Source organism: Jaculus jaculus, chromosome 16, assembly GCF_020740685.1.
Source record: "Jaculus jaculus isolate mJacJac1 chromosome 16, mJacJac1.mat.Y.cur, whole genome shotgun sequence".
Lineage (NCBI taxonomy): Eukaryota > Metazoa > Chordata > Mammalia > Rodentia > Dipodidae > Jaculus > Jaculus jaculus.
The window spans coordinates 6,593,284-6,604,161 of record NC_059117.1 but is presented as its reverse complement, the minus strand read 5'-3'; the positions used below and the strand labels follow the sequence as shown (position 1 = coordinate 6,604,161).

At 41.5% G+C, this 10,878-nt stretch overlaps 1 protein-coding gene across 1 annotated transcript; it reads right to left on the bottom strand.

The window, feature by feature from the left end:
• Nucleotides 1-273: 273 nt before the first annotated feature.
• Nucleotides 274-6,289, bottom strand: Sec61g (SEC61 translocon subunit gamma). The gene is made up of 4 exons (XM_004668860.2): nt 6,158-6,289; nt 4,395-4,494; nt 3,263-3,365; nt 274-363 (listed from the first exon to the last, which is right to left on the bottom strand). Exons 2-4 carry the CDS (start codon nt 4,486-4,488, stop codon nt 354-356), a joined length of 207 nt encoding a protein of 68 aa, XP_004668917.2. The 5' UTR covers nt 4,489-4,494; nt 6,158-6,289; the 3' UTR covers nt 274-353.
• Between the last annotated feature and the right edge of the window lie 4,589 nt (nt 6,290-10,878).

Genomic DNA, 10,878 nt, shown 5'->3' with positions numbered 1-10,878 from the left:
CTAAAATGTGAAAATAAATTTTCTATTATCTACAAATTACCCAGTCTTGGGCATTTTGACATAGCAGTCCAAAGACGCTAAGACAAAGGAATAACCTGAATGTACATTATTTAACCAATTTTCTTACATTTTCCTGCAAACCACACATTTAAAAAAAACAATCCATTACATTCTATCCCAAAATTTGTAAATATGTAAAGTGAAAAAATTTTTTTTGAAATTTTACTTTAATTTACAAATAGAAAACATCTTAGGAGAACAGAAACCAAAGTATACAGGCAAATTTTTACTTCATGAACTTCTGAAACCCACCCTTGTTAATTCCCAACATAAAGAGCTCTCTTCCAAAGTTTTCAGCCACCCCTGTAAAAGAAATAAAAATAGTCATGTTTGAGCATAGAGATCTTAATAGTTTGAAATGCAAAATGCTACAGTTTTAAGGAATCAAAGTAGCTACTGGGCTGGAAGATGGCTTAGTAGTTAAGGAGCTTGCCTGCAAAGACAGAGGACCCAGGTTTCAACACCGAGGTCCCACGCAAAGCCAGATGCACAATGTGGTGCATACGTCTGGAGTGCGTTTCCAATAGGTAGAGGCCCTGGCATGCCCATTCTTTCTCTCTCTCTAATAAATAATAATAATAATAATGAGCTAGTTATTTAAGAACCACATTTAACTCTACCCCAGGATAGTATAAAAGTCATACTGATCCTTTATCTTCAGAAGGTCCTTAGTAATGATCCAGCCTCAGTAGCGGGTGTATTTTAGCACAGCGTGTTTCCCAAAACGCCACTTTGGAACAGGCTGGCATAATGCTTTGCTTATAGGTACACACATTTGTTCTCTAATACCACCTGTACAACTGGTTCAAGTGCAATGAAGACAAAAACTAACATTTCTAAAGACTACCTGGAACAAAAAAGTGTGACATTAAAACTGTATTGTCACATATACATTCTAGCATTCTAATGCCAAGTAACAAAAAATTCCATTACTAGATGAAAATTATAAGATATTCCTGGATATACATTTTACTGCTAAGCATTTTAACTACATATTTTGTGTTGCTATAAATAAGTACCAGCACTATGTTTTAGTACAAATCCTTTAAAATAAAGTACTGCTGGCATTAATTTTGACTATAATTGTTAATCTAGTCAAAGAAGCCTATGGTTGAATTTCTCTTCCCATCATCTCAAAATCATTTAAGGAGTGATTAATACTCTTCCAAGTACAAAAAAAAAAAGATTTTCAGTTTTATAGCTGTTATAACAAAACAGCAAAAAATCTGTGTTTTCTGTAGCTTTTCACACAAAATGTTTTATTTGCCTTTCATTTTCAAATGAAAAATAATGAGTGGCAGATTTTAATTTTAGTAGTGAAACAAATTTTTAAGTACAAGAAACGTTTTCAGGCAACTAGCTTCCAAAATGGTTCACAGACTGCTCTATGAACAGCATAGAGCCACACAACGGAAGTCCCTGTATGCCTCAGTTTCTCCTGGAGGACAAAGGTGATGCAAGACCCATCTCTGGCACAGGACAAGATCTCAGTTATAGGATTAACATTATTAGTATTATCACCTAATTCAACTAAGATTTACTCAGTGCTTTTAACCAAATTTCCTATTATCTATGAATAAGCCAGTCATGGGCATTGTGTTATAGCAGCCCAAACAGACAAAAACTTTAAAAGAACACTCTAAGAACACAACAGCTCATTACTTTGCTCTCCTACAAACCAAAATGCTCAAGGAAACAAAAGCATTATTTTCTATGAATAGAATGTGGGTCAGGTGTGGTAGTGCACTCGTTACTCCCGTACGAAGGAGGCAGAGGTGGGAGGGTCACCGTGAACTGGAGTCCAGCCAGGACTGCACAGTGAGTTCCAGGTCAGCCTGGGCTGCAGTCAGATGCTACCTTGAAAAGCTGATCTGACCCAGGGCAGGCAGCCAAGTCCCACGCCTGACAGGAAAGGTAAAAGCCCTCACTTTCCCACGAAGGCGTGGAGGAAAAGCTGTGTTACTGTGCTCCTTGCCCCACAAATGCTGAGATGCTGAGGAGGCTTCATGTTTAGAGGACCGATCAGGACAGTGGGGGAGGCTACCACAGCACTCCATTCCGTGTCACTGAGCAGTGCTTCCACAGTTCCTGAGTGGCCATAGCAGCGGAGCTGGAAGGCAGCGGCTTTACTTCTTGTTTTGTTTGTTTTGAGGTAGGGTCTCACTCTAGCCTAGGCTGACCTGGACTCACTCTGTAGCTCCAGACTGACTTCGGGCTCACAGCTGTGCTCCTACCCGTTTCCGGTTCTGGGATTAAAGGTGTGGCCCACCACACCCTGTGAGCCTGTGCTTCTTAGGCAACTCTCACCCAGACACTGAGGCAGGCCTCTAAATCAGAACTCTCGCCAACAGTGTACAATTCCAAAGCAGTAAAGGACGTAATATTCACGGGTGACTCAATGACTTGGTTGCTTCAAGCTCTAACTCTGTCTGAATGTTCTACTTTAGCCCTGACTGACCTCAGACTTGTAGAGATCCTCCTGCCTCTGCATCCCTCCTCCATGCTAGGGATTATAGTCATTTATTAACATGCCAGCTTAATTCTAACCCTTTATTATCCCAAAACACAATTCATAGGTACTTTTGCTTACTAAGGCAACCTACTCTCAGGTTATGACCTACCACGAACATCAGTGGCTCATTTCAGTGACAACTTCTTCATCCAACCCTGCTCTCAGGGCCTTACATGTAAGACTTAAGTCACTATCTTTAAAATAACCCAAGAAAGAACTATTCCCTTCATTAGATAAAGCAGAGACACTGACTAATTAAACCACCTCAGATCATGATACTTAGGACGCATGAGAAAGATGTACGTAAGCTGGTTCAGTCAGGTTCCCACGGAATCCGCAGTCAACGAGACACAGCAGGACGAGGACTCGCACTTGAGCCCCGTCTGTCACCGAGGACGTCGTGACAATAACACCGAGTGCCTTGAACTTACTTCCCTGGCCATATAAAACTTCATTAAGAAGAGTCTACAGCTCAGAGTTGCTACAAAAATCGTATGGGATAAAAGGCACTTTGAGAACACTCAGTTACACTGTATACATACTTACATATATATCAATGAGCGTAAGTACTTGAGCAGCACTAAATATCCTAGGACATATCTGTGTACTGACAAGAGTGGGCTAATTTTCAATTCACATGGTTTCCATTTCTCATTCTAAGCTATGGTACGTTTCATGGCATTTACTTACACAATGATGTTATTAATAGGGATGTGGATCAATTTCACAAAGAAGCCGATGAATCCCATTATAGCAAATCCTATTGCTGTGGCCATAGCAATCTTCTGGAATTCTGAATTTAAACCACAAAATTCATGTTACTTTGCATTGTCATGAAAGCATAGAAAATAATTACCAGCATCACTAATATATCTACACGCCTGACTAGTAGGTAATTTTGAAAAAAGGAAGAAAAAGTAAGATTACTGTAAACAACTTGCTTACAAAACAGGTTTTGTAAATTTCATACTTTGTTGTCATTAAAAGGAAAACAGAAGCCTATGCTTGTGAATTCGTAAAGAGGAGGTGAAAATACTTAACTCTTTTCAGCAAATGACCAAAATATAAGAAAGAAATGGATGAGATAGAACATATATTATTTTGATCACTTTTTCTATGACAACAAAAAAAGTTATAATTCTGCCTGAAATTCTGAATGGGTTAAAAGGAAGGTTTTAATTCTAGTATATTTCAGTTTTATGTATTTTTAGGAAGCCTTTTTTCCTGAGCTCACTTAAGTCTGTGCTATCAGACCTCCTAGTTAGTCCCCTAGTTCTTACCTAGGTAAGAATTTGAAATTATTTGGCAGTCTTCCCTGATAGATTCTAAGCTTCATGAGAACAGACCATAATCTATATTTAAACATTCAATGACTATATGTGTGTCTGTGTGTGTGTGTGGGTGGATGTGGATACATACATATACATATATATTCAGTAAATTCATGAGTAAATGTACACAAACTCTGGTGTATTTTTTAACCCATGAATAATAACTAGGTTTCATGTAAAGCTGTTTCCTGGGTGCAGGCAGAGAAGGGAAGGTGCTGTGTTTCTCTATACTGAAAGATACCAAAAGCTCTAACGTCATAAAATGACAAACTGAAACACTGTAACAAACACATACCATACAATAAACATGCAAACAAGCAGGCTGCCTACAATGTAAGGAGAAGGGACAATGTTGCACTGCTGGAGGTCAAAGTCAGGGCTCTGACACTGAACCTCATCCCAACCCTGCAAAGGTGACTAATCACGAAATGTTCCAAACAAGATTTAGGAAACGCAAAGGTTTAATTCCTGCTCTCAAATTAAAGCTTTACCTTTTCTATCAGGCTTAGTGCATCTTTTCACCAGCCGAATTGAGTCCTTTACAAACTGCCGGCTCGGCTCAACAAACTGCATTACCTGATCCATGGCTGCCTGTTTTAAAGAAAAGAAAGAAAGAATTATTTCACATTGCAAAGATGACTTGGTGAGTTATATAAGGCTGTATAATGGAGACTTGCCTTGAATTCATGTCTGATGTAATTCAACTGTCTCATCAGAAAAAATAGGGTTGGAAAGATTAACTAGTGGTTAAGTCACCTGTCTGCAAAGCCAAAGGGTCTAGGTTTGATTCCCCAGGACCCACATAAGCAAGATACACAATGTGGCATATGCATCTGGCTGGAGGCCCTGGAGTGACCATTCTATCTGCCTTTCTCTCAAATAAGTAATTTTTTTTTAAATTACATATCCTAAATTTGTACTTTTAAAAAGCCATTTCCAGGCAAGCATCAGATCCAACATAGTGAGAAAAACTTAAAATGCACAGGTCTCACCCACGTTATCCTCACTATCTACACAGTCTATATTAATGGATTACAAAGACAAGCAACTAACACCACACCCTCTTCCTACCCATTAGGCATCCCTCTCATTACTCCTACTAAGAAACTAATGTTTCAATTCAACAACTATTTTCTGAGTATTTTTAACTGTATCTAGTGTAGTGAGGGCAAACTACAGCATTGCCAGAGGCTAAAATGGAGGCTAGCATGCATTTCAACCTGGTTATTATAAAACCCATCATTTACTTAGAGACAGTAAGTAAGGACACTATGTGGGGTGGACAGATGAAATGCTGAAAACTACAGAGACGGCAGAATCAACTCTGAAAAGTAGCAAGCTAAGCCTTTAGTTCTGGGTGTGTTTAAGGGACGCAGGCCTTTTGAAGAGTCTATAACTCAATGGGAGTGTCGTCCAATCTTAGATGGCTTTGCAAGCCACTCACGGTCCAACAGCTAATGGAGCCAGGGCTTTGTTCTTTATGTCCAGCGCTTAGGAGAGTTCAGATAGTGGTCCATGATCCCTGGCTACAAAACACAAGCCCCGACAGGAGAGATGGCTTAGCGGTTAAGCCAAAGGACCTAGGTTCTATTCCCCAGGACCCACGTAAGGCAGAACACAAGGTGGCCCATGCACCTGGAGTTTGTTTTTCAGTGGCTGGAGGCCCTGGCACACCCATTTCTTCCTCTCTCTTTCTCTCTCTCAAATAAATAGATTAAGAAATAAAAAATAAACCCCACAAGACTCTCAAAGCCCCGATGTTCTCGCCAAGGACGGGCGGTGGGCAATGCAATGAACTGCAAACAATGCACCTATAGGATTCTACCAACAGTCTGCGCCCACCAGCGCAGCGACGCCGCGGTCCCGGGCTCTCTCATGCAGCGCCCCCGGGTTACGGCACGCATGCAACACACAACAGCGTGAGAGAGCCACTAATTACACTGGAGGCCAGCTTGAGCTACTGAAGACCCTGCCTGGAATGAACTTTTTAAATTTCAAGCCCAGCATTAAATACTTAAGTGAAAGGCTCATCAGGTCTTTGCACCCAGCGTCCTTAGTGCGGAGTCCGCCGGCATCTCCTCGGCGGCCAGGACGGCCATGGCCGCCCACAGGCCTCGGAGCCCCGCAGAGCCCGCCCGGCCACCGGCGCCCTCCTGGGCATCTCGGGGGACGGGCCCGGCCGTGCCCTGCGCGCCCTGGGAGGGGGACCTGCCACCCCCGGGACACCGACCCCCGCGGGCCAGAACACCCTCACCTGCTGGGCGGCCACGAAGAAGCTTGGGACACGTAGCTTGAAGCGCTCAGGGACTCAGCGGAAGCGGAAACCGAGTTGATGCCGACGCCCCGCCCTCCCCTTCGTCTAATTGGTCCTTTACGCAGAGGCGTCACTGCGCAGGCGTGGGGGGAAATGACCGCGGTGGCCGCTGGGATATGTAGTCCCGGACAGCGTTTGGCTGGTCTGGTAATGTTTCTTGGTCAGAAATGAAGCTGACAAGAAACAGAATTATAGCCAGGCGTGGTGGCACACGCCTTTAATCTCGGAAGGCAGAGGTAGGAGGGTCGCCGTGAGTTCGAGGCCAGCCTGAGACTACATAGTGAATTCCAGGTCAGCTTGGGTTAGTGTGAAACCCTACCTCGAAAAACCAAAAAAAAAAAAAAAAAAAAAAGAATTTCAGAATTATCACGTCGCGCCCCGTGAATAGCCTTTTGCTGTCAGTCGTGGGACTAAAGCGTGGATTGGGGCAGTTATTTAGAGGATTCTAGGTTTGGCATGGGTAAAATGGATATGTTGTGCATATGCTGTTTGACGTACTGTGTTTCAAGAAAAGTAGGTATATAGTATTGTGTGTAGTATATCACCAGACACTAGTGAATGGTGAGCTGACCAACATGACTCCAATTATTTAATGAACTCATGCATTTAACACTTTATTGGGTATTGTAAATAAGCCAGACATGCTATACACTCGAAGTTTATGGACTGGGAAGGGGATCTACACAGTAGACCTGGACAGATAGAAATTATGTTAATATAAACACTATGCAGTGCATCATGCGTATGAATGTGTGTGTGTGAGAGAGCGAATTCTTGAATGGATTACCTTGGACAGTCCCTATAGACGACTAAGGAGATAACACATGGGTGAAGTACAAGAAATGAATTGCTGTAACCCACCCTGTTGAGAATTTAAAATTGATTCTTAAAGCTAAGTTAAGGTATAAATGACGTTTATGGCCACCTACAAACGAATTTATTTAAAAACTCAGCATCCCAAATCAACGTCTCGTCTTCCAGGTGCTAAGGACTGAGAAGCGCTGAGAGCGGAAACATCTCAATGTGATGCTTCCCTGCGACTGCTGAGATGCTTATTCCTCAGATCATTAGGGTGAGAGAGGGTAAAAAGCACAATCTCCAGCTTTGAAGGAATTTTTACTGTGCTTCATATCCGACCTTCCACAGTCAATAGTGTTGTTTTAACAATGGATATCATTGTAAGAAAAAGAAACCTAGCAAACAGGCTTTTGTTTATTTGCTTTGACATGGAAGAAAAACTATATATTTAGGGCTGGAGAGATGGTTCAGTACTTGCCTGCAAAGCCTGATGGCCTGGGTTTGATTTCCCAGTACCCACGTAAAGCCAGATGCACAAGTGGCACATGCATCTGGAGTTCATTTACAGTGGCAGGCCCTGGTGTGTACCCAGTCTCTCTCTTTCCCTGCACCCCCCTCATTGCAAATAAATAAATATATAAAAAGTTATGTATTCTATTACATATTTAAAAGATATGCAGAAAGTTATGTTCATTATTATAACACATTCATATGTTTGCTGAATAATATGAGCATCACACTGAGCCATTGTCCTTTGGTATTTCCATGACCTGCATTTGTATATCCCAACATAAATAATTGGGTTTTCACCCTGAATATGGAGCTTGAAGCCATGGATTTGGAAATGACAAATGCTACCCCACCATAGCAAAATGTTTGGACAAGGAAGCTGTCACTACAGGGCTACAGCTTTCTGGGATCTCTCATGCAGTGCTCCTGGGTTAAAGCATGCATGTAATCAGACAAGCATTTGAGAGATGGAGGCAGGACGATCAGAAGTTCACGGTCATCCTCAGCTACTAATTAAATTTGAGGCCAGCTTGGGCTACTTAAGACCCTGTCTGGAAAAAAAAAACTCTTAAAATTTCAAGCATTAAATACTTAAATGAAAGGCTAATCAGGTGTTAATATCACATTTTTTTAAAAAAAGGAAAGAAAAACAGGGCTAGAGATATGGCTTTACAGTTAAGGCACTTGCCTGCAAAGCCTAAGGAATCATGTTTAACTTTCCAGGTCCCACATGAGCCAGACACACAAAGTGATGAAAGTGTGCAAGATCACACATGTGCACAATGGAGTGCATGTGTCTGGAGTTTGATTGCAGTGGCTGGAGGCCCTGGTGCACTAATTCTCTCCCTCCCTCCCTCCCCCCCTTTCTGTCTCTCAAACGTGTGTGTACACTCTCTTGCATTAAAATAAAGGCCAGTCTTTTGGGCTTGCTTCAAGTAAAAAAAAACAAGAGGTAAGAAAAGAGGAAATAAGAAACAAATATAATTTTGAAAACACTAAAACAAGAAAGCTAAGTATAATGCATGTATAGTTATATTTAATTTTTAATAACTTCTATATTTAAAAATGTTGTTTTAAAAATTAGCATGTCAGTGCATTAAAAAAAAATCCAGGTGACTTTGGTGGCTCATGCCAGTCATCCCAGCACTGGGGAGGCTGAGGGAGAGCAGGAGCCCAAAGATCTAGCCTGGTATACTAGTTAACCTTTTTATTTTTCTTTTCTTCAGGGAGGAAGGCTAACAGTTAAAAGTGATACAGATAGGCTGGAGAAATGGCTTAGTGGTTAAGGTGCTTTCCTGCAAAGCCAAAGGACCATGGTTCGATTCCCCAGAAACCATGTAAACAGATGCACAGGGTGGCACATGCATCTGGAGTTTGTTCACAGCGGCTGGCGGCCCTGGCATACCCATTCTCTCTGCATCTCTCTTAAATGAACAAAAATTATACATTTATATAAGAATTTATATAAATATATAATATATATAATTTATATTATAAGAATTTATAAAAATTATATACTTATATAAGAGAGCGAGAGAGGGATTTATAGATATAGATGCAGTCCATCATGTCAAGGCATGGAGACGGCAGCTTGAGGTGGTCGGTCAGGTTCCATTTGCTGTCAGGAAGTAGAGAGGTGTGAGAGCCTGCTTAGCTCCCTTTCTCCTTTATTTAGGCCAGGAGCCCAACCCATTATACGTTGTTACTCATAGTTACAGTAGATCTTCCCACCTTAGCCCAGTCTAGAAATTCCCTCATAGACATGCCCCAAGATTTGTCTCTTAGGTTATTCTAGATCCTGTCAAGTTGACAGTCAATATGAACAATCACATGGGCTTCATAGCTGGACCCTGTCAAGATCAAACAAATCAAGCAAAAACACTGATGGCAAGTATGCATTTTACATATGAAAATCACAAGGGGAATAAATTATAAATACATTTATGTATATAAACTTGTAATGAAATAAATATGTGGAAGTATAAACCATGAGAGGATTCTGTCAGAATTTGGTACCAGGTTTCTGACATGAGAGCATGTTAATATCCTATAAACAGATGAAATTTCTGGAGACAAAATGGAACATACTTTTTTTTTGAGACTGAGTCTCAGTCTAGACCAGGCTGCCCTGGAATTCACTCTGTAGTCCCAGGTTGTCCTCAAACTCACAGTTATTACCCAACCTCAGTGTCTCCAGTGCTGGGATTAAATGCATGTGCCACCATGCCCAGTGGAGCACACATTTCACATTGGTGAAAAGCAGACTAGTAATACTTTTTCATCACCCTAATACTGATGATTAAAGTACATGAAATGAAATTAACAAAAGATAGACAGACCTACAAACAAATAGATTGTAATAGTTCTTTTTCACCAATTCCAATGGGCATTGTGGTCCACACCTTTAGTCCCAGCTCTCAGGAGGCCAAAGTATAAGTGCTATAAGTTTGAGGCCAGTGAGTTCCAGATCAAACTGGGCTGGTGCAAGATTTTGCCTCAATAAAATAATGATGAGAAAAAAATCCTCTTTCACCAATTGAAAGAACTATAAAAGCAAACAAAAATAACTCAGTTGTGGGAGTCTGGATATAAAATGTCCCTATGGTGGTTTGAATCAGAGGTTCCTCATAAAGTCTTGAGTTTCAAATGAGACCTTGAATTTTAGACTTTTGAATACTGCTGAAAGATCTTTTTAAAAAAGTATGGGGTCAGGACAAAGAAAGCTGCATGGACCTAATCAGCTTCAACATGAAGCATTATATGTGTTGTGGCATTAGGCAAGGATGAATATCCCTTTTATGGGAAAGATGAGTGAGTCTTTGGAAACAAATCCCACTGTCTCCTTTTACCTATTTAACTAAATTTATTTGGATAGTTAAAAACTACTAGGAGCACTTTTCAACTTGACTAAAATGCATTTTTTAGTGTCTTGCGATTGTCTTGGTGTGTGGGGACGAAGGGCATAAGGTGGTGGTTTGAATCAGGTATCCCCCATGAACTCATGTATTTTGAGTGCTTGGGCCCTAGCTGTAGGCAGTTCAGGATATGGAGCCTTTCTGGCAGAGGTGTGCTTCTGGGAGTTGGCATTGGGGTGTTGTCGCCAGCTCCCCTTGCCAGAGTCCAGCTCACTCTCTTGCTGCTGTTTTCCTCCTGCTGTGGGAGAAGTGATGTCCAGCCTCTTATGCCATTTTTTCACTCATCATCATGAAGTTTCTCCTGGAGACTATAAGCAAAAATAAAACCTTTCTGGGCTGGAGAGATGGCCTAGTGGTTAAGCGCTTGCCTGTGAAGCTTAAGGACCCCGGTTCGAGGCTCGGTTCCCCAGGTCCCACGTTAGCCAGATGCACAAGGGG